General features: G+C 38.9%; 2 protein-coding genes across 9 annotated transcripts in view; one reads left to right on the top strand and one right to left on the bottom strand.

Annotated features, from left to right (window-relative positions):
- The window catches only part of MINDY2 (MINDY lysine 48 deubiquitinase 2), a 90,671-nt gene extending 73,258 nt beyond the window's left edge, over positions 1-17,413 (top strand). Inside the window, exons 7-9 of one of the 4 annotated variants that reach the window (XM_058665782.1) lie at positions 1,380-1,553; positions 6,977-7,168; positions 17,246-17,413. In XM_058665782.1, coding sequence (XP_058521765.1) covers positions 1,380-1,553; positions 6,977-7,168; positions 17,246-17,314 — 435 coding nt within the window. In that variant the 3' untranslated portion in view covers positions 17,315-17,413. Of the gene's footprint in view, positions 1-1,379; positions 1,554-6,976; positions 7,169-8,402; positions 9,879-9,905; positions 10,412-17,245 lie in introns of those variants that run through there. The other 3 variants (XM_004578043.2, XM_004578042.2, XM_058665783.1) reach the window with 3 other exon arrangements.
- Positions 17,414-24,913: 7,500 nt separating this feature from the next.
- The window catches only part of SLTM (SAFB like transcription modulator), a 50,110-nt gene continuing 48,760 nt past the window's right edge, over positions 24,914-26,263 (bottom strand). For all 5 annotated transcript variants that reach the window (XM_058665773.1, XM_058665775.1, XM_058665776.1 and 2 more), the window contains one exon: positions 24,914-25,987. In XM_058665773.1, the coding sequence (XP_058521756.1) occupies positions 25,879-25,987 (109 nt within the window). In that variant the 3' untranslated portion in view covers positions 24,914-25,878. The remainder of the gene's footprint in view (positions 25,988-26,263) is intronic.

Raw genomic sequence — 26,263 nt, 5'->3', positions numbered from 1 at the left:
GTCTCTCCTCCTCTCTGTATATATAATAAAAAAAAAAAAAAAAAAAAGGAAGTTGAACAACTGGGACTCCAACCAGCATCCAATGGGGCATCAGTGCTTCAGAAAGAGGATTAGCCTACTAAGCTACTGTACCAGGCCCACAAGAATTTCTTACTCTTAATTATTAAAAATCAGTTGTGTATTTTAAGAGTGAACATGAAAAATACTATCCTTGGCCAGTAGTAAACACCATATTAACCAAGCGAACTCAACAAGTAGCAAAAAGTTATGTCTGTCAATTCTGAATACAAAAGTGGTATACAAACTCTTAATAAACTTTACCAGGATTACAAATGTAAAGTTTATCCCTGGTAAAGTTTATTAAGATAGAAATAACACCTGAGGGCCCAGCCTGATAGCATAGTGGTTAAAGTCCTCGCCTTGCATGCCAGGAATCCCATATGGGCGCCGGTTCTAATCCCGGCAGCTCCACTTCCCATCCAGCTCCCTGCTTGTGGCCTGGGAAAGCAGTCGAGGACGGCCCAATGCATTGGGACCCTGCACCCGTGTGGGAAACCCGGAAGAGGTTCCTGGTTCCCAGCTTTGGATCGGCGCGCATCGGCCCGTTGCGGCTCACTTGGGGAGTGAATCATCGGACGGAAGATCTTCCTCTCTTTCTCTCCTCCTCTCTGTATATCTGACTTTGTAATAAAAATAAATCTTTAAAAAAAAAAAAAAGAAATAACACCTGAAAAAAATCAAGTGCTGAATCCTGTGACTGTACTTGTAATAAAAGTTAATTGATTTATTAAATGCTTAAATTCAAACTTTATAATAAACTCTATACTAACTCCAGAGATACAGAGATGTTGAAATACAGTACAGGAAGGAAAGGTTATAAAACAGTCATTAGCACCAGGTGGTTAGTCCATTATAAAAGTAGGTACAGAGTACTGTTGGTGTGTAAAACGAGGGCAACTAATGGTAGAGGAAGGAAAACCAAATTTGAGTCATGTGAGTCTTACAAGAATAGGCAATGTGATAACCTTTTTGTGACTGTGTCCTATTTGTCATCAGATGTAATATTTAGGATCTTTTATAATTTTCTATCTTCTGACATGAAGCTATAAACCCCAGTACTGTTTTTAAGTCATATATTAGTTGAACATGCCAAAGGAAAAAAAACTTTTTCACAATGCTGTAATGTGCCAATTATAAACTCCATTCAGAGACAGTAGATGAGGAGCAATAAGATAGCGCTTGGTCTGTTTTATATGTTGGGCAGACCTAGTATGAATAATTAATATACTCTAGGTATAAAGGCTATAAAAATTTATTTAAATACAGTAACTAATTTTGATCAATCTAATAATATTCCTTTTTTGTCATTTGTTATTAAGGGTCAGCTGTATTTGTTGGTAACTGATCAGGGGTTTCTTACTGAAGAAAAAATCGTTTGGGAAAGTCTACACAATGTAGATGGTGATGGAAATTTCTGTGACTCAGAATTTCGTCTGCGGCCTCCTTCAGATCCTGAAACTGTATACAAAGGACAACAAGACCAGATAGACCAGGTACATTTGTTCTGTCTTCTTCATATTGTTTAGAATGGTAATTCCTTGTTGTTGTTTTAAAGTTTCTTTATTTTAAAGGCAGAATTACAGAGACAGAAAAGGAGGAATAGAGATGTCTTCCCTGCATTGATTGGTTCCCTCCCTAAAACTGGCCATAATGGGTAGGGCTGGGCCAAACTGAGGCCAGGAATGAGAAACTTCATTCCAGTCTTCCATGAAAGTGTAGGGACCCAAGCACTTGGGCCATCTTCTGCTGCTTTGCCAGGTGAATCAGCAGGGAAGCTGAATTGACAATGGAGCAGCCAGGACTTAAAGTGGTAACCTTATAGGGTGCCAGCCTTGTAGGCCGCAGCTTAACCTGTTATGCCACAGTGCTGGCCCCAAAATGATAGTTCATTTCAAATGTGAATTCAGTTATCTAAAACTTTAGAACCAAAGATTCATTCATTAACATATTTGTGAAATTTTCTTGATACTTCCTAATGTATGTGTCTATATCTTTTTTTTAAATATTATTTTCAATATTGTTTACATAGTTGAGAGTGATGCACACCTATGTAAGCTTCTGATTAGGGTTGGGGAGGGTCAGGTATGGATGAAAGTGGGTGGGACAGGTGCTTCAATTTTGTTTTCTCCTGTGTCTGCATGGCAGGAGCAGGTAGTGGGAGCACTCCTTGTTGTCAAACTACATCAGCAGCGGGGATGAGGGACAATCACTTAATGTCACCTTAGAGACTCAAATGTAGAGAAAGATATTCCTAGGATGTTACTTGAATGATTTTAATACTTTTGAGACATCATCGATTTCATTACAACAGAGTTAAGAAGATCTTTCTAAGGTCTATTGGCTGACCAAATCACCTTAGTGCATCTCCAGGCGCAGAAACATGTTGCAAGATTTGGCCAGGAGAGTGGTCCAACGTGTTCTGCTTTTCATCCTCTGAGGAGGCACTCAACATCCCTGCTTGCTCAAATGACCTGGCTACTCTGTCCCCTTGACCAGCCTGACCAACTGCCAGCCCTGTTTCTCATGCTCGCCACTGGGTGTTGTGGCCTACCACAGGAGTGCCCACAATTCCTTTACATGGCCTGCTCACATGGAGGTCTGTGTAGGTCTTGCCTGTGCCAGTGGGCATTGCGGACTAATCTGAGATGACCTCCCTTCATTCTGCATTGGCCAGTGGATGCAGCAGCCTGACCAGCCTGACCCATCCCCAACCCTCATGTGTGAATTGGTGGATGTTGTGATCCAACCTGGTCTGACTTGTACCCTGTCATTGCTCTCACTTGTGCCAGTGCATGCTGTGTACTTCTCCAGTCCAGTGTGTACCCAGGCCTGGCCCACATGTATGCCAACACATGCTACAGCCCAGTGTGGCCTAAGCCCAGCACTCAAACTCACTGGCAGGAGTTGCAGCCTTACAATGGGGTTCTCTAAGTTCCCCTACCAAGCCTGTTCCACTCAGAAGACTCAAGCCATGCATGCACATGTCAGTGGTGCTGAGGATCTGCACAGCCTGGACTGTCCCCAGCCAAGGCTGTCATACTCACCAGTGGAACTACACCGTAGGGGAGTACCCAAAGTTCCCCTAGTAGGTGCTTTCCCACCCCAGATTATGTGCATGCTGGTATGTGCTTCAACCCAGGCTGACATGTCCCACCTTCATTCTTAGCTCTCACTGGTAGATATTGCAGCCTAGCTTAGCTGGCTGTGGCCCACACCCTGTACTTGCTTTCATATGTGGCAGTGGATGCTACAGCCTAGCCCAGCTGGGCATACCCCACAGCCCCAGCTTTTGCAAGCCCCAGCAGGCAGTGGGTGATGCTACTTAGTTTAGCCCAGAGTAGCCCAGGTCTCCAACATGGGCAGGTGCCTTGGCTTGGCCCAGACATGCCCTCCAGTTTTCCTCCTCTGTACCACTCCATTTCAGCTTCCTTGCCTACTTGCATGTGCAGTGGCCTGGTCTGTGGAAGTCCCCAAAAGCTTCCCCTATCAAACATACCCTCTGCCACTCTCAATCCAATACATTCCCTAGACCCCTTTCCCCAGGCAATCTGCAGCTCTCCCACCTGGGACTGGGGTGGTATGTCCCAGCCCAGCATTCTCTACCTTCCCCACATATCTTGAAAAAAAAAAAAAATTAAGCAACTATTCTGGCACATTGATATAGTTAACAAATTTGGCATTAACCAGGCTTAGAATGCCCAGCAGTTTTTGGCTGCTTTTCTCCCAGCAGTTTACTTGCCTAGGTACAAGGCAACCTAGGCAGTTGCCCACAGCTGGATATCTATCTGTATCTATCTGTGTTTCTCTCTCTCTCTCTCTCTCTCTCTCTCTATATATATATATATATATATATATACACACACACATATATACACACACACACATATACACACACATATAGATGCACATATTTAGATACATATATGGATAAATATACATCTATACAACCACACAGAGACACACACACATATATATGCTTAGATAATATAGAATTGTGAAAGTCATGGAAGGGAGTGTGGAATTTACTCTAATTACCATAGGAAAACTGTGCTAACATTGTTACATGGAAATAATATGATCTACTTTCTATTTTTAAAATAACCTATGTAAAGAATACATAGCAAATAAACTAGTCTGATTTTTGTTTGTTTGTTTTTACTGTAACAAAATACCTACAGTAGGTTAACTTCATAAAGAAAAGAGATTTAGGGCCAGGTGCTATGGCGTAGCGGTTAAAGTCCTTGCCTTGAACTCACTGGGATCCCGTATGGGCGCTGGTTTTAATCCCAGCAGTCCCACTTCCCATCCAACTCCCTGCTTGTGGCCTGGGAAAGCAGTCGAGGACGGCCCAATACTTTGGGACCCTGCACCCACGTGGGAGACCCAGAGGAAGCTCCTAGGCTCCTGGCATCAGATTGGCTCAGCTCCAGCTGTTGCAGCCACTTGGGGAGTGAACAAATGGATGGAAGATCTTCCTGTCTGTCTCTCAGCCTCTCTGTATATCTGCCTTTCCAATAAAAATAAACAAATCTTTTAAAAAACGAGAGAGAGATTTATTTCCCTCAGATTTCTTATAATTTAAAGTCCATGACTGCTATTGACTGGGCCCCTGGTGAGAGCCTAACCATGCGAAGCATCACAACAGTGGAAGGACATGTGGGAAGAGTATATCACATCTCTTAAACAGGAAACCAAAGGGGCTGCTGTATCACAGGCCCTGAGTACTTGTCCAAGTTGCCCAAGGAACTTCCCTCTTGACTCTACCTCTTAAAGGACCTACCTTTCCACATCGCCACACTGTGAACCAAGCTTCTAATATAAACTTTGGGGGACCCCCTTAGGTATGTTCAATCCATAATAAGGATGAAAATGGAGACCATCAGTCTAACAAAGAAGTAATGATGGCTTGGGAGGTAGAAAGGAGCACACATTTGAGGTATATTTTGACTAATCAGAAAAAAGCAGAAAAGAGGGAGTTTAGAAGATAGTATGCGTGGGTGATGAGTTGCTGGGTGTTCTGAGCTGTACAGTCCAAGCTAAGGAATAGCAACACTTGCAGCATGAACTGCCACTACTGGTTATAACATTCTTGTAGAACTGAGATAGATTTTGCCATAGATGAGCAGGTCTGGAGACACTAGTATGCTTAATTATTGGAAGTATGAATTTTTCTCTGACTGGGGCCAAAATATGGCTATGTAAGCAGCTGGCACATATTTTGCCCATAATAATTTAGGAGCATAGATACTGTTCTTTTGGCAAATGAACAGTTGTGCTCCTGGCACTGTAGCTCAGCCCTGGTTCCAAAAATAGATCCTGCAGTCTGGCCTTCAAAGATGCTGCAGTCCAGCTAGCAAAGGCAGTATTTACAACTAATATATGCTTAGTTACATAATGGCAGTTTGCAAAGCATGCTGGGAGTGTGTGAAAGAAGATTTAATTCCAGAAAATGCTTATCTCTCTAGGATTCTTTCTTTGAAAAACGGCTGTAATGGTGCACTAATTGTCCTTCAGACTATTTCAGGGTGTTTATTTAAGAGCAGTATGTAAGATTTTCCTAGCCAATATTTGTTAAAAAAAAAAAAAAAACACAAGGCAAAGGGCATGAAGGCAAAGCAACAATAGACTGTCATAGTAATCTAATTGTAAAATACTGAGATTTGTGTTCATGGAAGAAGCAAAGAATGCAACAGCATTTAAGATCATGGGATGGGGTGGGTCTGTGGAACTTACCACTTGGAATACTCACATCTCATTGGAGTCGCTGGTTCAGGTTTTGGCTACCTTGCTTCCAGTTCAACTTCCTGTTAATGTTGCTCTTGGAGGAAACTGTTCAGATACTGTCACCCAGCTGTGAGACCTGAATTGGGTTCTGGGCTTCAGGTTTTAACTTGGACCAACCCTAATTATTGGATGCATTTGAAGTATGAACCAACAGATGGAAAATCCCTTTCCACCTGTTTCCATGTCTCTCAAATAAAAGGGAAATAAATGATATTTAAGGGACTGTAAAAAATAAATACTATGGGGTTTGGGTAAAGAGCAAGGCTTGACAAAATGGAGAGAAAAACCTTAGGGAGGATTCTTGAGGTCAGTAATCGTGGTACAATGCATAAAGTCTTCACAGATAATGAACTTTGCAGGGTCTCTGAGTTACTTAAAATTCTCTTATTTTGAGGTTTTCATTTAGTTATATCAAAGTGCCTGTGCTTCACTGTCAATCAAGTAAATGCAAAATTAGACCGTACTACCTAGGACCAACATGTGCCACTTTTTCTCATAGGAAATAATCCAAATGTTTATGTGGGAGGAGAAAGGAGTGGTTATGTCATTGAGTATGACTATATGATGAGCTACTTTTTTGACTTAAACAAGTGTCTTTTGGAACAGTATCCAGTGGATATTCTTGGGAAATTCTTAACTTTTTTAGAAACAGAAAACCTTTATAGGAGTAAATAGGAAAGAAAGTAATATGAAAGTTTCAAAGAATGAGAGGTTTGTGTTTGTGAGAATATACAAAATTCTAGGTGTATTTATATTAGTTGTTAATAGTAGTTCTGGGTAATAATATTATTGTGACATTCTTATTGATGGTTTTCTGCTTTGAATTTTCTACAAACACATGTTTCTTGAACAAGAAAACAGTTTTTTAAGCTTTTGTGATACCTTATATACTGCTTCTGGAAAAAATTTCAAATAAGTTCCAAAAATATTTAGAATGATGATAGTGTCACAGAAACAAGTTCATAGCTTCCCAAGGGAAAGACTGCTAACATTCATTTTAATATTTAAACTGCAGTATGTGCATGTGTTTAAAGCCATCCTCATAGCTATATGCTTTAGCATCTACATTTGTACTCACTAATGCTTAGGTAAAAATCTCATCGCTAACGATGGTTATAATTTAATTTCTTAGGACTATCTTATGGCACTGTCTCTACAACAAGAACAGCAGAGCCAAGAGATCAATTGGGAACAAATCCCAGAAGGAATCAGTGACTTGGAACTAGCAAAGAAACTCCAAGAGGAAGAGGACAGACGGGCTTCTCAGTACTATCAAGAACAAGAGCAAGCAGCGGCCGCCGCTGCTTCCTCCACACAGGCACAGGTAAAGCCCAGTGTTCCGATCACTAACCATGAGGATTGCATTAGCAGTAAAGAAGTTCCTGCTTGAGATTTAAAAAAAAAAAAAAGTTAAATCTTGTGTCAGTTTTCTTAGTATTTTGTGTACTAAGTTGCAACAATCCTATTCTTCAGTTAATTAAAATTATTTCTCCTGATACTGTGATGGTAAGAATTTTCAAATTCATTTTTTAAGTTCTCCAAAGCTTCAAAGAAAATAGCCACATTGGGTTGAGCATTTGACCTAATAGTTAAGACATCCAATAATAGAGTGCCTGGATTCAGTTCCTGTTCCTGTCTCCTGACTCCACCTTCCTGCTGATGCAGAGCCTGGTAAACAGCAGGTGATGGCTCAAGGGATTGTGTCCCTGCCATCCTTGTGGGAGACCGGGATTGAGTTTGCAGTCCATTCGCAAGCCCAAATCAGACAGGCATTGGGATAGTGAGCCAGCAGTTGAGAGCTCTGGCTCTCTGTCTCCCTGTCTTCCACTCAAATTAATAAATAAGAGCTTAAATAAATAAACTCGAGCAAAGTCCTTTCAACCAGAGAGCAATAGGAAATATTACCATTAAAAAATATAGACTTTGGAATTAGATAAATGTGGATTTGCATTTCCTGCTTCTGTCTTTGCTTCTTTGTTGAAATACCTTGGACAAAGTCCTCTACTTCTTTTAAACTCATTTTTCTTATCTCTAAAGTGGAAGATAATACTTAAGTCTTAGGTTTGTAGTAAAGAACAAATACCTAGGATTAGCACTGAACCCAATGTCTGATCCATACTAAGTATTCTGCAATGGTTAGCACCCTTTCATTTCTTTGTTGGCCCATTTGAATGTTTTAAGTAACTGAAAATATTACAATTAGGTGGGTTTTTATATGTTAAATCTCATTTTATTAAATCTAAAAATATTTCCCTTCTGTTATCTTTAACCGTATCAACCCAGAACACGTCATTCTAATTTGGATGCACATGAAAACAGGGCGCTTTTTAAGGTCTAATGAGATTAAGTACTGAATTCAGCATTAAAATGAGCATGACATTTCTTTCTCTAGCTCAAAACTGTGTACCTCAAGCTTAATAGTTCAATCCTACAATGTTATGATTGGCTTTTTACTCAAAACGCTGTCTTATTTTACAGAATACACTTAGCACACACTCAGTTACCAGAGTTTTTTCCTCTTTTTAAAAATCTGTTTATTCATTCCAATACATTGGCAGAAGCATTGATTTTTTGGATAAGACCCCAAGAGCACAGGCAATAAAAGCAAAAATAGACAAATGGGAATATAGTACACTAAGAAGCTCCTGCACAGCAAAAGAAACAACTGAGTGAAGAAACAACCAACAGAACATGAGAAAATATTTGAAAACTGTGCATCTGATAAAGGATTAAAATCCATAATTAATGTTGAGAATATAAGGAGTTCAAGAAATTTAACAACATAGCAGTCGGTTGAGTTAAGAATCAAAGAATGTGAATAGACAATTTTCAAAAGAAGAAATACAGATGACTAACATACATATGAAAAAATGTTCCGTGGCACCAGCCATCAGGGGAATACAAGAAGAACCACCAGGAGGTATCATCTCGCGCCATTAGAATGGCTATTATCACAAAAAGTCCACAGATAATAAATGCTAGTGACAATGTGGAGGAGAGGGAATCTTCATTCATTGTTGGTGGGAATGCACATTAATACAACAGTTATGGAAGATGTAATGGAAATTCCTCACAAAACTAAAAACAGATCTACCACAGGACTTGCCTATCCCACTTCTGGAAATACATGCAAAGGAAATTTAGTCAACATATGAAAAAGATGCCTGTATTATCATGTTTGTTGCAGCCCTATTCACAATGGCAAAAAATGTGGCATCAAGCACATACGGTTGGCTGGAAAAAGAAAAAGCAGTATATATATACAATGTAGTATTACTCAGCCACAAAAAAGAATGAAAGTTTGACCCTGCAAGATTTGTATGAAATTAGGGATCATTTTGTGACCTGAAATAACCCAGATAGACAAATGCAACATGTTTTCTCTTATATGTGAAAGTTTATATATGTGTGCCGGTACCTTATTCTTTGATACACAGATATTTACAAATGTTGTGTTCACTGAGTTATATACTTCATGTAATATCACTTTGTCCTCATTTTACAATCTGTCATGAATCCTATGTTATGTAATGTTAATATATACACCCTGCTCTCAAAACAATGTATGTGCATATAGATATGTAGCATATATATGAAGCAAATATGACAGAATGTCAAAAATTATTACATATGTGTAGTCACTGAACTTTTCTCTATAATTTTCTGTATTATTTAAAATATTTTTAAAAGCAAAAATAAATAAAATACTATGGTATTTAATGAGCTTTTGAAGAATTATTATGTATTACAAAAAGTGTCACTTCTAAAATTTTCTAGACTTTACCAAATATTTCTTCAGTTTGAGGCTTCAGGTATTATAATCGTATGTGTTATTGATTGAAATTCCATGTATTAGAATACTTGCTTTATTAATGGAATCTCTCCATAATGGCAGTGGCAATTACACAGAGACTATGTAGTATAACATATTTTTTGATACACTAATAGCTTCTTTGTCCATTAATGCTATCTTTCACTCCGTGGGTTTTCTTGCTAGATAACTATGATTAAGCACCTTGGAATATTTAGGGGTAATTTCTTCCTATGTATTTTTCTAAAAGCAGGACCAACTAGTACCAGCCTCTCCATCAAGTGGAAGACAATCTGGGAGTAATGAACGTAAACGAAAAGAACCTCGGGAAAAAGAGAAAGAAAAGGAAAAAGAAAAGGAAAAAAATAGCTGTGTCATTTTGTAACAAATGTTGGATTCTGTTGGAACCACCTCTGTGTCTCGAGGAACAAAACCACAGGAGGAGAGGAAGAAAACTCGATAAATACCGTCTGTGCCTGAAATCCCAATGGATTTTGTTCATGTTTTTCAGGGGAATGGTTGTTTGTTACAATCAAACTTTTTCAAGTCACACAATGCACTGTTTCTGAGTTGGAGTTTCATGTTACAAGTTGGAAATGCTATGTGTTGTCAGTCATGAAAAATACTGCACTTGTAGCCAAATAAGGAAATCACAGCAAATTTTTGTGTCATAGTGACATTGATAACTCATATCAGGTAGAAAGCTATTTTATCTTCTATTCTAACGACGAATGGAGGTAATGGATTTAGTCTTATTTCTTCCTGACATCTAAACATTAGCACAATAGTTTCTAAAATTTTTTCAATAATGTTGATCTAATCCATGAGATACCAGGGGTTTAATATAGGGACATAAAAAATATATATAGCAGGAATAAGTAAGTCTTAATTATATATTGGACTAGTTCAGCCCTTGAACAGCTTTACCTTTCTTTAATAATGTACATTTTAGATAATATCTTGAGAACCAATAATGGAGCTTGAATATAATTTAGATAGAAAATGGATATTTTTATTTCTTTTCCAATAGCAAAAAATGCGTAACACTAATAATACTTACAACCTATGAAAAATCAGATATTAACGACTTTGTAGTGTTGTGAAATTTGAGGAATTTTGAAATCTTTAATGTATGTAACTTGGACCACAGTTCCTGTTGATTACAGTGTGATGAGTGTGTAATATAGACGCAAACCACAGTGGATGCTGGGCCTTGTAAATAGAAGTGTGTAGAAGAGCGGATACTTCCATGTCTGTCTTTTTCTAGAATTAGCTTAAACCTTATATTTCAAATCATGTTTCTTGCTAGAGATTCAGTATAGTTATTACATCCCAACAAAGAAGCACATTTCTGAATGAGATCATCTCCAGGTCTAGTGAAGACAACAAAACAGACTAGATAAGAATTCGGAGGAATTTATGTAAAAGCAATCACATTTTTTTAAACTTATGGGAACCAAATACTCAAAGCATCTTATAATATTTATAGGATTCAGAAAGAATATTTATTTAACTTTATTATGAGGCAACAAATATTTTTCTGCCTTTCTAGGAATAGTTTAGAAAACATTAATAGTCTTTCTTTGTATTTAAATATTTGTCTTAGTTATTTTTGAAAAGACTATTGCTGCTGCAAGTGGTTATATGAGTTATATCCCAAACCTCAATAAATTTGTTTATTTAAGAACAACATAACCTGACCTGAGCATCCATTAGGAGACTTGTTTTGTTTTGTTTGTGATTTGGGGAGAGAAGTTACTACAAAAATTGTAATTGAAATTTCTTTAGACTGTTGTTCAGTTTCTTCATGATCCCAAAGTATAGCATGAATTTGTATGTAAAAAGTAGCTTCTTATTTATGGAAGAAATTATTCTAAGGCAAAAATCCAAGGTCAAGCTGTATCTGTTATGTCATTCTGTATTGTATGTCTTTTATGTTACACAGTTCATTAGGTCTTAAGATTTCCTATAGTAGCACGATAAGTCATCAAGAACCTGTTTGGGGTATAAAATTTGGATGCAGAATACTTGGCTTGTCTCTTGATTATAACCTTGAAGATATTGCCATTGATTAATTAATCAGATATGCTACAGAACTGTATCGGGCTCAAGCAGGTTGATCTGTTTACTCTTAATATCCTCTTGGTTAAGGAAGGAAACTTAACAGATAATAGTAACAGTAAATCATATTTTAATAAGAACAAAATAGTAAGTCCTGAAATTCAAAGAAGCATATTTGAGGCATAATTTCCATAATTATTTTCTTATCTATTTATTGCCCTTGAAGAATACATGCATAGAAGATACTCTTATCTTTTACGACCTTATTTTTGTTCCAAAAATAATACTGCCATTCTGCATTCTCTATAAATGGAAAAAAAAGAGAACACCTCCTTCAAAACCAGCAGTACTGCTATCAGATAATGTATACTTATAAGAAAAACCTTAAAAATGTAATGTTTGTTAATTCAGACTTTTCTATGTAATATTTCCAAGTCAGACTTTCTTACATTCCTGGAATTTAGTTTGATATACCAAGAATAATATTGATAAAATGCTTACTTTGATCACTGTGGTTAAAAATCAAATGTTCATACAACAAATGGATTTCTCAGAGATACTACTTTGCTGTCCTTAATGATTATATATATATATATATTTAAAAAATCGGAGCTATTGTCTTTATTTTCTTGTATTTTTATCAATGTAGCAAATTTGTATGGACTAAAACATTAGAACCAGCAAAAAAGGCAGATTAAGGAATGGATGTGTTTGCTGTACTTTCTTCCTTAGAATTAGTGGTCAGTTTTTATTAACAGTATGAGCATTTTCTTTATAATCTATTCACGTTATATCAATGTCGTGATTTCTGATATTTAAAAATACTTTGTGTGTATGTGTGTCTATGTGTGTGTTTCTGAAATAAGGTTCCATGCCTTCTATTAGTTTCTCAAACAAATATGGAAACTTGCCCTGGCTTTAAGAATACACTCACAAATGTACATATAGACACACTGTGAATCAGCTAAACTTGGCATTGGCTGTACACTGCTTCAGTGGGCTTGTGTAGTCATGTCTTCCATGTTTCAAGGTCAGGTTGATAGTTGGATGAGGCATATATTAGAATTAGGATTTGTAATATAGTTATCTAATTTTTATTGTCTCATGTTCATAAAATTTGCTCACTGCACACAATGTTTTGAATTCTTCCTCATACTTCTTGTTCACTTAGCTAAGTGAATATGAGAGATAATATACTGAACTCAACATTAATCTTTGTACTTGCAGAAAATTGTAGCATTTTATTTTCAGTAATCACAAACTCGGGACTGTTCACTAAGGGACAGAAAACCTAGAGAGGGAAAAGGATTTGAATGCAGTTTTGTTTACTGTGTATTGATATTGCAATGCAAAGCAGTCATCTGTAAAATCCTGCTGGCAGAAATTAACACACAACTGTCTTCAAGGGATCTTGTTTGCTTAAAACAGTTTTTAAGTGATAATATTTTGTTTAACTTTCCTCTTAGTATACCTGTTATTTTAAAACATGGAACACTTACAGGCTTGACACATCACCCAGTACTTAACTTATTAATGTTTTGATAAAATAAAATGGAGGTTTAAACAATAGTTACGATTTGTATTTTAATAAACTGGATATGTAAAATCCTGGATCATTTTGTATTTGAAAGTCTGACTACTTTACTTTGAGCAAACTTTCTATGCCTCGATTTGCTCTTTAAAAGTGTGAAGAATGTTTTTTTTAAAGTGCTTTGCATTCTTGAGTAATATAAGCATAGAGTATTACTTAAACCATCACAGATATTAACACTTCTCTTATTCTTAAATGTGCAAATTTTTTTCCAATGGAGTAATGTGTCTAAAGTCAGTTTTATTAATGCCGTCTAAATTTATAGAATTGTCTTTAAGCATGGCATCATCTCTTCCCAAAATGTATCTTATAGCTGCTTTTTTCTTCTGTAAACTATAGAATTCAAATAAGAGTAGTTGAGGAATAAAAACAATGAAATTCTCAATACTCTCCCCCACCATGGGATAAAGTACAATAGCATCAAGTTGCTAATTAATGTTTTTACGTAAATGGAATTTACCTAGAGATCTCAAATACTACCACTTTAGGAATTATTTATTAGTTTTTGTAGTATAAAATGTTATTTGATAATATGAAGTTAAATTCCTTTCAGAAAGGGTCTGAATATAGTAAGAACTCTGTTAAATTAGTGTCTTTTGTTAGTGATGTCCAACTGTTCTAAAACTGTTGGAGGAAAATGAAGAATTAGGGTTACTTTTCTCAGGTGACATTTTTAATAAACCAAATGTTAAAGGATTCCTGATGAAGCAAATTGCAAAATAGACGTGATGGAACATGAAGGACAAATCTGTCTGAATTTTAATTCATGCATGTCTCTTAATCCCATTGCTTCTGCTATTAGAGTTTAATAAATTGTGATATGTACATATATATTTTTACATGAAACATTCTCGTTTCTAATTTCACTTTTCTTATCTAAAAAAAAAACAGGGTAAAAAATTTTCAACTATTGCCTCAAGTTCAGCTTTGTCCTATTGTCCTGTGGAAGGAAGAGACTTTGATTTGTCTATCTAACACATTTTTCTTTCTTTTTTTCTTTTTTTTTTTTAGGGCATGGTATATCCCAGAAAAGGTAGTGAGATAATATGGCAGAAATAGAAATCCTGAGCTTTGAATTTAAAGAGAAAAAAAATTCTATTTTATCTGAAGTGTATTTTGAAGATTTCTTCAAATCATTTACCAATTTGTCACTGTTACCTTTCAAAATTATATGTCCGTCCACGTTGTAACACTGTTTTTAGAGGCAGGAATGCTTCCCTGAGATTACAAGACTGCATAAAACAGAATTGGTTGGGAGATGATCTTGACTCCCAGTTATTTTTGCAGCTTTAAAAAGAAAGAAAACTGGCCAGGCCCAGTAGCCTAGTCGTTGGGGTCCTTGCCTTGCATGTGCCAAGAACTCAAATGGGAATGGGCAGCGGTTTGTGTCCCAGCTGCTCTACTTACTTTCCAGCACCCTACTTGTGTCCTGGGAAGGCAGTGGAGTACAGCCCAAGACCTTCGGACCCAGCACCCACATAGGAGACCTGGAGGAAGCTCTTGGCTTGGGATCAGCTCAGTTACGGCCATTGTGGCCACCTGGGGAGTGAGCCAGCAGACAGAGGATCTTTGTCTCTGTAGATCTGACTTTCCAATGAAAATAAATAAATGAATCTTAAAAAAAAAAAAAAAACTGCAATGCCTATTAGGGTTGTTAGATCAGTGGCCTGTCTGAAGGGCATGCAACTGATATGCCCTACACTGCAGTTATAACTAGACCAATACTACTATTTCTTCTTTGAAGATCTTTCATTATGTCTCTGTCATGTAGCAGTCAGCAAAAAGGATAATCTTTGCCTGTGAAATTTCAGATGTCCCCTGAAAGTCATTTGCTAAAGCTGGTGCATATGAATTTTTTCCTTGGATTTGGCAGAATAATTGTATTGAGACACATGTTTTGGGAATTAGCAATTGAAATTGTACAATGACTGCAGAGAAAGTATTGTAAGAAAGAAATGCATTTTCTTCCTCCACTTTAATATCAGGATTAATTGGGTCAAGAATTTGCTACGACTTGTCGTGCCAGGCCAAGATTGGTCAACTGAAAAATTGTATTCTCTCAAAGAGTATAGGTACATATGCTGTGTGTGTTAGTGCCTATACTTTTCCCCAGCTTTCCTCTTTTCCCTTAATATCCTATCTACTTTAGAAATAATTCATCTCTTTGTCCCGTGACTGCTTCAATTTCGACATTGTGAAAACAAAAAACAATTCTGGCATTATGGTGCAATGGGCTGAGCTGCAGTTTGCAGTGCTCATCCCATGTAAATGCTGGTTCAGTCAAAGTTGCTCCAGCTTGTCGACTTCATCCTGGCCCAGTCCTGGCTGTTGCAATCAATTGGGAAGTCAGTCAGTGGATGGAGAAATTCTTTTTTTCTATCTTGCTCTGCTTCTCAAATTAACAATTTTTAAAGTAGGAACTCTTAAAAATAATGAAGTCATCAAAAGACTCGTTAATTAGTAAAGACACTCTAAGATCTTCCTAGCTTAGGGTTGATCTGAATTTCTATGAAATAGGTGTTTAAATGCTAATCATGTTAAAACCAATCCTAAAAACTGTGTCTTACGCAAGTTTCAAAAGCTTCGTTTTTGGAAGATGTTCCTAAAAAGGCATATTGAGCACAGATGGGAATGTATAAAATATTTCTAATTATTCAGTGTTACTCAACATTTAATTTCATGTTTGTTACTGTATCACAGGGATAGTGTCATTATTGGATTAAAATGTTGGATGTTTGTTAACACACTTAAAACTGTAACCAGTGAATAACACCTGTAGTATTTTTTATTATAGATTATATTTTATTTCAATAAACTTTGATATTTAGACCAAATTGTTTCTGCAATGTATATTCATCTCATTAAGTTACTTTTTAGAAGATTAGAAATGAGGGGTTGGCATTCATCTATTAGCTGTTGGAATACATGGTACAACTTTTGGTAAATAAAACTTTTCTTCCTTCAAGAAGTAAAAAATAACAATAAAGCAATGAAATATAAGTCATATAATAAATTACCTGATTCCAGTGGTCGTTTTGTTGTATCCAATACTCTTTTTGAAGAACTAGCACTGGACCTAAGAAAGCATCATTTCACTTTACCCCAGGAAGACAACCCTAATGATTTGTCCAGCTGTTTAATGTCCCAAACCAGGTAGTACTTGACATTTCTCTGTGATAGCTTGTTTGGACTCTGCAGCTGTCTAAGAATTAATCATTATAGAAAGCTTCCTGTCATTGATAACAGACTGACGATTTTAAAGATAGAGATCATGTGGTCTCATTCATCTTGGTTTCCTTGGCACATGACCATTGACAGGAAGTAATTCATCTATTTTTAGAGGCTTTTTTTTTTATGAATGTGGCCTGGAGGCCTTTATTTTCTGACACCTATTAGGCCATAAATTCTTAGAAAATAGCTTCCAAAGCCCAGCTTTTGAATTGGTTCTCACCATGTCTGCGTCTAGGTGGAGCAGGCTAGAGCGACACCTGAGTCTAGGGATCTTTCTCTGTGTTCTGCTGCTTTTTTTGATTCTTTTCCATCATGCTTTTCAGGAAGTGATCTAACATTTATCTGTCCATTAATCCTACAAGAATCTATCCCTGATTTATAATGTTGACAGCAGGCTGGGGAGAACCATAGATTCTTCCATGATGATTTTGATGGACATTTCTTTTTTGGAATGTGTCACCTTTCTTAGAATCTGCATTAAGCAGCCAAATGAACAAATGTTTTTTCTAGGAGGTCTAAATATCTCTCCTTTTCCCCTTTGATGTTTGCATTTTTTTATAATTACTTTAAGATGCAGAAAATTTTAAACATACCTGTATTTTGTAGTTCTTGTTTGTCTTTTAAATAAGGAAGATAATTGGGTTTCAGCCTCAGCGTAAAATTTAGATATTTGAAAGCCCATAATTGTGTCCCCTCTGGTTTTCCAGGTTTCATCCTGCAAATGCCTAGAGCCAGTAGAAGGACATTTGGGGAGCAGCAATCTCAGACTACAGTAAGCAACATCTCTGTTTTGTGACCTTCTGTTCTCACTTTCTAGCTCCCTGGGAGTCATCCCCTTGTCTTTTGGAGCTCAGATTTGGAAGCCCAGGCTGAAGCCTGCAGTCACAAGTAGATCCCAGAAGACAAAGCTAGTCCAGGCCTCTTTTCAAATTCTCACCCAACCTTTTTGGTCACATGTGTTTTAGATCCTGTAGAAAAAGTCAAAATTAAGCATCTTAGCCATTTCTAAGTTCACCAGCCTTTGAGGAACCCTCATCTATACAATGGGATTAATAGTTTCAAAGTTATTATAGAAATCTTAATTCATACTTAAACTTCCATATATCTAGTAAATGCTCAATAAATTATAGTAATAGATAACTAATACCAAGCAAGGGAACTAAGAACAACTTTTTCTCCTGCAGCAAGACAAGAAATTTAAATGAGAACGTTCTAGGAAATTATGAAGCTTACTTAAACCTTCTAAAAAAATTTTTTTTCCTGTTAGACATAAATCTAGACTCAGGGCTAGAGTGAAAAACATGGACAATACAAAACTTCAGGTGCTGGTGTTGTGGCGTAGTGTGTTAAGCCGCTACCTCTGATGTTATCACTCATACTGGAGCACTTCTTTAAGTCTTCAATGCTCTGTTTCCTAGTCCCTTTCGGCTGATGTGCTTGGGAAGGCAGCACAAAGTGACCCACATATTCGGGCCCCTAATGCCTACAGGGGAGACCAGAATGGAGTTCTTGGCTCCTAGCTTTAGCCTGGCCGAGATGCGACTGTTGCACCCATTCAAGGGAGTAAAGCAGTAAATGTGAGATCTCTTTATCTATCTTTCCCTCTCATGTCTCTCAAATAACATTTTTATTGATTTTTTAAAGATTTATTTTTATTTTTATTGGGAAGTCAGACATACAGAGAGGAGGAGACACAGAAGAAACAGATCTTCCACCCGTCAATTCACTCCCAGACACCACGACAGCTGGTGCTGTGCCGATCTGAAGCCAGGAGCTTCTTCCAGGTCTCACATATGAGTGCAGGGTCTGAAGGTTTTGGGCTGTCCTCAACTGCTTTCCCAGGCCACAAGCAGGGAGCTGGATGGGAAGCGGGCTGCCAGGATTAGAACTGGCATCTATATGGGATCCCGGAATGTGCAAGGTGAGTACTTTAGTCACAAGGCTACCGCACCAGGCCCAATAAAAATACTTCAAAAAAATGAATGTTGCACCCAGACCAAAGCCTTGGGACCCTGCACCCATGTGAGAAACCTGGAAAAAGCTTCTGGCTCCTCGCTTGGGATTGGCTCAGCTCCAGCCGTTGTGGCCGCTTTGGGTGTGAACCATTGGACAGAAGATCTTCCTCTCTGTCTCTCCTCTCTGTATATCTGCCTTTCCAATAAAAATAAATAAAAATCTTTTAAAAAAATAATAAATGTAAAACTTGAAAACATGTATTACCATCTACTAATTATAAATCAAAATTTGCAAATTGATATACATGCTCCTTGGAAACTAGGTTATTCTTTTATTAGGAATAAAATATACCAAGAGATTCATGAAATCAGCTACATTTAGTGGGAAGGCTCATGTTTGGTTAATAAACTAGTCATTAAAATTTTAAATTAAGCTCACTGGAACTCAAGAATAGGGAACAAGAGCCTGGTCTGTAGCCTAGCAGCTAAAGTCCTCACCTTGCACATGCCGGGATCCCATATGGGCGCCGGTTCTAATCCCGGCAGCTCCACTTCCACTTCCCATCCAGCTCCCTGCTTGTGGCCTGGGAAAGCAGTGGAGGACGGCCCAAAGCCTTGGGACCCTGCACCTGTGTGGGAGACCAGGAAGAGGTTCCAGGTTCCCGGCTTCAGATCAGATTGACTCTGGCCATTGCGGCTGCTTGGAGAGTGAATCAACAGACGAAAGATCTTCCTCTCTGTCTCCTCTTCTCTGTATATATGACACTCCAATAAAAATAAATAAATCTGAAAAAAAAAAAGAATAGGAGATCATAAAAGTCATCTAGGCTCCAAGCAATGCCTTCAACAAAGTGAAGGCCAAATCAGGCAAGGAATGACAGCTTTGTGGTGAGCTTCAGGTGAACCACTGCTTACAGAGATCGCTGATCATTTTTGAAGACTGTTCTTTGGGTTGCTCACATTCCCTAGTAAGTCAGTTTAAAGAAGCAGTGATAACGTAAATATAGTAGCCTCTGAGACGCAGCATTCCCTGGAACACCCTTGTCCCTTTCACAGGACCTGCCTGGTTCATAAGAATCAATGTTAACACCACACCCTGCTTAGTGGGACATTGCTATTTGCACTACTTGTGTTTTTATTAAACCTGACAATCTTAGGAGATAAATACTGTCACCATTAAGGATATAGAAACATGAAAGATTAAACAGCTTGGGCAAGGAAGTATTTTAAGTTTTATCCGTGTCCCCTCCCCTGCTTCCCATCCCTGAGGTATAAATGGGTACTGAATATTCCATTGAAGGGTGAAAGATTATGGGTTCAAAATTTCCAAAACTTTTATTTTGCTTTTGATTTACCAAAGAACAGTTTAATTCAGGATGAAAAACTTATTTTTTCTTTACAGATGTTTTATTCTGACAGTAATATATGGAGGTCGATAAAAATAAATATATTTATCACTGCCTTCTAGATTTGCCTTTTTCATTAATATTTCATTAAACAAAGTGGAATATATACATACTTAATCTTCCTAATGAACTCCCTCCTACTTTATTTATTGAAAGGCAGAGACAAATTATCGCCCATTTGCTTGTCCACTCCCCAAATGCACACATCAGGCAGAAGCCAGAAGCCTGGCACCATGGGCCCTCCCACATGGCAGCAAAGTCCCCACTGCCTGAGTCATCGTGTGCTGCCTGCCAAGGTGTGCATAAGGAGGAGGGATTGGAAGTGCTGGAGACAGACCTGGACCCAGTCACTCCAATATGGGATACAGGTGTCCCAAACCAAAGCTTAGTCACTCCACTGCTTTCCCAGGACACAAGCAGGGAGCTGGATGGGAAGTGGGGCTGCTGGGATTACAATTGGCACCCATATGGGATACCGGCATGTGCACGGCGAGGACTTTAGCCTGCCCTATCCTTTTCTCTTCCTTTTTAAAAAAGATTTATTTTTACTGAAAGTTAGATACATATAGAGAAAGAGACACTGATCTTCCATCCGATGATTCACTCCCCCAGTGGCCACAATGGCTAGAGCTGTGCAGATCCGAAGTCAAGAGCCTGGAACCTCTTCTCTGTCTCCCACACAGGTGCAGGGTCCCAAGGCTTTGGGCCATCCTTGGCTGAGGACATTAGCCACCAGGCTACCACACCTGGCCCTGGTCCCTCCTTTTCTAAACATACTTTGGAAAATTTTCACATACATGTCATTAAAAAAAAACTTTAAAAGATATTATTTATACAAAGGTCAGAGTTACATAAAGATTGATGTTCCATCCTCGATTCACTCCGGAAATGCTAGTAACTGCCAGAGCTGGGCCCATCTGATGCCATGAGATGAGCTCTAATCCAGAGCTAGACACTCCACCAAAATCTCCCCACTGGTCAAAGACCCAATTACTTGAGCCTTCATTTGCTGCATTACCTGGGTATGCATTAGAATGTAGATGGAGGGCCCGGCGGCGTGGCCCAGTGGCTAAAGTCCTCACCTTGAACGCACCGAGATCCCATATGGGCGCCGGTTCTAATCCCGGCAGCCCCACTTCCCATCCAGCTCCCTGCTTGTGGCCTGGGAAAGCAGTCGAGGACGGCCCAAAGTCTTGGGACCCTGCACCCTTGTGAAAAACCTGGAGGAGGCTCGAGGCTCTTGGCTTCCGATCGGCACAGCTCTGGCCATTGCAGCCAGAGAGTGAATCATCGAACGGAAGATCTTCCTGTTTCTCCTCCTCTCTGTATATCTGACTTTATAATGAATACAAAATAAATCTTAAAAAAAAAAAAAGAATGTAGATGGAATTAGGAATATAGGCAGGACTCAAACCCAGGCACTCTCACAAAAGATAGGTGTGCAAGAAGGTGTCTCAACCACTAGACTTTGTTGGTCCAGACTTAGTCTCCTAACCTTAGGATCTCAAAAACCCTTCAGACTACTTCGAATGAAAACAAAGTGCTGCTTACCTGCATAATACATAATACTAATATTCTAAAAATGCTTAATCAGGACATTCCAAAAGCTCTGGATACAAATTCTGAAAAGCTGATACAGATTTTCAACCTGCAACCTGGGTGGTTCAACTTTTTGAAGGAATTACTCATCACGTAGCCAGAAAGTTATACTCATCACAGCCATCTCTTTCCACTGGCAAAAACATGGAGTTTCTAAAATTAAAATGACATGTGTTGGAGCAGTGATGGGGAAAATTCTGCTACCCATAAAATTTCCAGCTGCACTTCTTAAGATTTAATTATTTTTTAATGTTAAGCAGATACAGAGAGAGAAGGAGCTACAGAGAAAGAACTCCCATCTGCTGGTACATTCCCCAAGAGGATGCAACAGCCACAGCTGAACTGATCTAAAGCTAGTAGCTTCTTCCAGGTCTCCCACACAGGTGCAGGGTCCCAAGGCCTTGGGCCATCCCCTTTCTTTCCCAGGACACAAACTGGGAGTTGGATGGGAAGTAGAGCAGTCGGGATATGAACCAGCACCCATATGGGATCCTGGTGAATGCAAGGTGAAAATTCAGTCACTACGTTATCATGCTGGGCCTGCTAGCTGCTCTTAAAAGGCTTGGCTCTGGTCTTACGTTATCTGAGCTAAATCTACAGTGATGCTGCACCCTAGGTGCATATCTGAATCCTCCTAGGAAATCTTCCTAGAAGAAAGAAAAAAAAAAAAGCATGTTCTCTACCACAAATCCTTTGGGGTAGGGCCAAAATTTTGAGAATTCATCTAATTACAAATAAAGTTTGCCCAGTCAGCAGCTCTGCCAGTTCGGTTCTCTTATTGTATCGGATAGCATGACTTCACTAGAACAAAATGAGAATTTGTCCAGTATTTGAAGTAAGCCAAGTTATTGCCCATACTTGCAAAAGCTAGCAAATGGTAGAATCGGCCAATAATCTCCACATGCTGAAATCTGTGGTCTTTAAAGTTTAGACTGGATAGCCCTGAACACTGTTCCAGCTGTGTGGGCGGTTACTCGATTAGTTGCCAAAATGAGCTTATTGTTTGAGTGGACAGCAGGTAAAGCAGATTGCCTTTGCAGAAGTTACAGAAATAGGAATTAGAGCGACCAGGATTGCCAGATGTATGTGTAATAAAAATAAAAGCCTTTAAAGAACTCATAGATAAGTTAATCTTACAAATATTCAGATGTTATAAAAAAAACTGCTTGGGGACCGGTACGATAGGGTAGCGGTTACGTGCCTGGATTCCATAATGGTCGCAGGTTCTAATCCTGGCAGCTCTACTTCCCATCCAGCTCCCTGCTTGTGGCCTGGGAAAGCAGTCGTTGAAGACCCAAAGCTTTGGGACCCTGCACCTGTATGGGAGACCCGGAAGAAGTTTCTGGCTCCTGACTTTGGATCAGCACAGTACCGGCCATCGTGGTCACTTGGGGAGTGAATCATCGGATGGAGGATCTTCCTCTCTCATCTCTCCTCCTCTCTGTATATCTGACTTTGCAATACAAATCAATAAAAATCTTAAAAACAATATAAAAATAGGTGCAAAGCCAATCTGTAGCTAGGAGCCAAGAACCTCCTATGGGTCTCCCATGTGGTTGCAGGGTCCCAAGGTTTTGGGCTGTCCTTGACTGCTTTCTCAGGCCACAAGCAGAGAGCTAGATGGGAAGTGGAGAAGCTGGGTCACCAACCAACGCCCACATGGGATACTGGGCTTAGCTACTAGGCTGGCTGTTGCTTTGGGCCTGAGTGGTATTTGTTTTTTGTTTTTTGTTTTTTTAATATTTATTCATTTTATTACAGCCAGATATACACAGAGGAGGAGAGACAGAGAGGAAGATCTTCCGTCCGATGATTCACTCCCCAAGTGAGCCGCAACGGGCCGGTGCGCGCCGATCCGAAGCCGGGAACTGGAACCTCTTCCGGGTCTCCCACGCGGGTGCAGGGTCCCAATGCATTGGGCCGTCCTCGACGGCTTTCCCAGGCCACAAGCAGGGAGCTGGATGGGAAGTGGAGCTGCCGGGATTAGAACCGGCGCCCATATGGGATCCCGGGGCTTTCAAGGCGAGGACTTTAGCTGCTAGGCCATGCTGCCGGGCCCATTTGTTTGTTTTTAATATTTATTTATGGGGTGCTGGCATCACAGGTTGTGTCATAACTAGCTATGCCACACTGCTGTCGTAAGTGCTGAATTTTAAGGATTCTAGGAAATAGAAGCCAATTTTACCTTGATTAAAGATGACTACCTATTTGCAAGGAAAACTTAACATGCTAAATTTGAGATGCTTGAGAGGAATGATAAGCATTTGTTGGAAGGATTAATATTCATGTTTAGGTAAGAAAATGAGATTAGGTTCTTCATAAAGAATTATACAACCTATTTTCCCCTTAATAATAATTTATACGCAATCGAACTAGGTTAAGCACACAAGAACTGAATTATATGACAGTCTAGCCTGTGCAGAATTCTAATGTAGGAAAAATACTTCATGTACTTAAGAGATTGGAAATTTTGTCAGATTCCAAGTCCTCACTTTTTCTTTTTTTTAAGATTTATTAATTTTTATTACAAAGTCAGATATATAGAGAGGAGGACAGACAGAGAGGAAGATCTTCCCAAGTGAGCCGCAACGGGCCGGTGCTGCGCCGATCTGAAGCCGGGAACCTGGAACCTCTTCCAGGTCTCCCACGCGGACACAGGGTCTCAAAGCTTTGGGCCATCCTCGACTGCTTTCCCAGGCTACAAGCAGGGAGCTGGATAGGAAGTGGAGCTGCCGGGATTAGAACCGGCGCCCATATGGGATCCCAGCATGTTCAAGGCAAGGACTTTAGCTGCTAGGCAACACTGCTGGGCCCCAAATTCTCACTTTCTAAGAAAGATTAATTTGAAAGACAGAGGGATCAGGAGATCTTCCGTCCACTGATTCACTCCCAAGCTAGTGGTCACACCTGGGATTGACCCAGGCTATCCCCAAGATCCTGGAACTCCATCAGGGTCCAACATGGTGGCAGGAGCTCAAGCACTTGACCTGCATTCTGCTACATTCCCAGACTTGTTAGCAAAAGTTGGAAAGGAAGTGGAGCAGCTAGGACTCAAACTTGTGCTCATATAGGATGCTGGCATTACAGGCCATGGTTTAATGTGCTGTACCATGATGGCCCCCTTCCTTTTCTTTATAAGTGTGTTTGGTATGTGTAATTTCAGTTTTGAATCTTGCCCAAACTAACTCTCTCAATTTTCTTTAGCTATTGCTAGGTTACCTGTGGATTCTAGATCACAGAACCATCTACATTATGATGTAGCATTTGATTTAGCAATAACACATACAGGAACAAGGAAACTGTCCTCCTCCTCCTTCACTTCGAGGAATTTATCTTCATTTACAAATGTCTAAATCTAGTTTTCAATACTGACCCCACAAGGCAGCCAGATCGCTAGAAACAAAGACACATACACTTCCAAGTGTGGACTTTTATTTTCACAAAAAAGACAACAATGTCTTTCCACATACAAGTATTTACAAAATCCCACCGATTCACCAATCTAGAACCTGGGTTTTTCCCACTTCTCAACATAGTTGGGAACATGGAAACATTAATACCCACACAATTCCCAGAGATGGAATTTATCCAATGTACAGTGCAGATTACCTCAAAGTGCACTTACCTGCACAACTCAGGCTAAGAACCTCATGATAGGAACCTTATGGCTAAGGTTTCATTAGTCTATTTGGTTTCAAACCATGCAAACCTGAACAAGTGTGCTGCTATACTAAATTGAAACTCAGTTCTCATTTTACAATTAAAAAGGTTCTCAACACTTTAGCAACTATACAGAATATGAAGGTTTATTTCAAAAAAGATTACATTTTCTTTAACCAGGATACACAGATGCACTTAATGTAACAGTACCTTCTGCAAAAATAGGTTACATAATACTCAGAAATGCAAAAAAAAAAAAAAAAAAAACAAACCTGTATTCTCTAAAAATTAGATGACAGACTTTTTAAAGCTTAGACAGCCTTCAGAATGGAGGCTGACAATGCTTGGTGAAAAGAAGTAACTCCAGAGCCTGACACCATGGAGCTAGTGCTGCAAATGAGACCACTACCACACAGCTGCAAGCTACTCTGCATAGTCACACAGTGTTCAACAAAACAGCTTCAATTCCAACCTTTCCAAATGTATGTTGGTGCTGCAAGAAAACAAGCTGAATGGTACACAAAACTATTAAAAGTTACAACAGAACTATTTAAACATCTTCTCTAAAATTGAGAAAAACAATCATGTTAAAATTTTAAAAAGGAAAAAAAAAAAAGCCGGACAAAACTCTCAAGCAAGTCAAGGTCCTCTTAAGTAGTCAAGTAAAGTTCATAGGAGATTTCAATAAATTATCTTGAAACCATGGCAGACAGCTCCTTTTCAGAATCGCCGTGGAGGTCCACTTTTAAATGGCTTAAATCCAGAGCCACTTCCTCTTGGCATGGAATTGCCACCGATTTGTACAATTCTATTAATTGGGGATGCATTACTGAAAAGGATATAAAGAAAAAAAAAAATGTCAGAGAACAAAAAACAAATGATCATAGTCAAAACATACACAACACTTACTTTTATCAGGCACTGTTCTGCATGTACCATTACTAACACATTTTCATGATGAAGACACTGAGATGTGCAAGTTAAAAAAAAATGTGCCTAGGGCCCAGCCCGATAGCATAGTGGTTAAAGTCCTCGCCTTGCATGCCAGGAATCCCATATGGGCACCGGTTCTAATCCCGGCAGTCCCGCTTCCCATCCAGCTTTC

This window comes from Ochotona princeps, chromosome 6, assembly GCF_030435755.1.
Source record: "Ochotona princeps isolate mOchPri1 chromosome 6, mOchPri1.hap1, whole genome shotgun sequence".
Lineage (NCBI taxonomy): Eukaryota > Metazoa > Chordata > Mammalia > Lagomorpha > Ochotonidae > Ochotona > Ochotona princeps.
The sequence above is the reverse complement of the archived record's forward strand: the minus strand, read 5'-3'. Positions and strand labels throughout refer to the sequence as shown.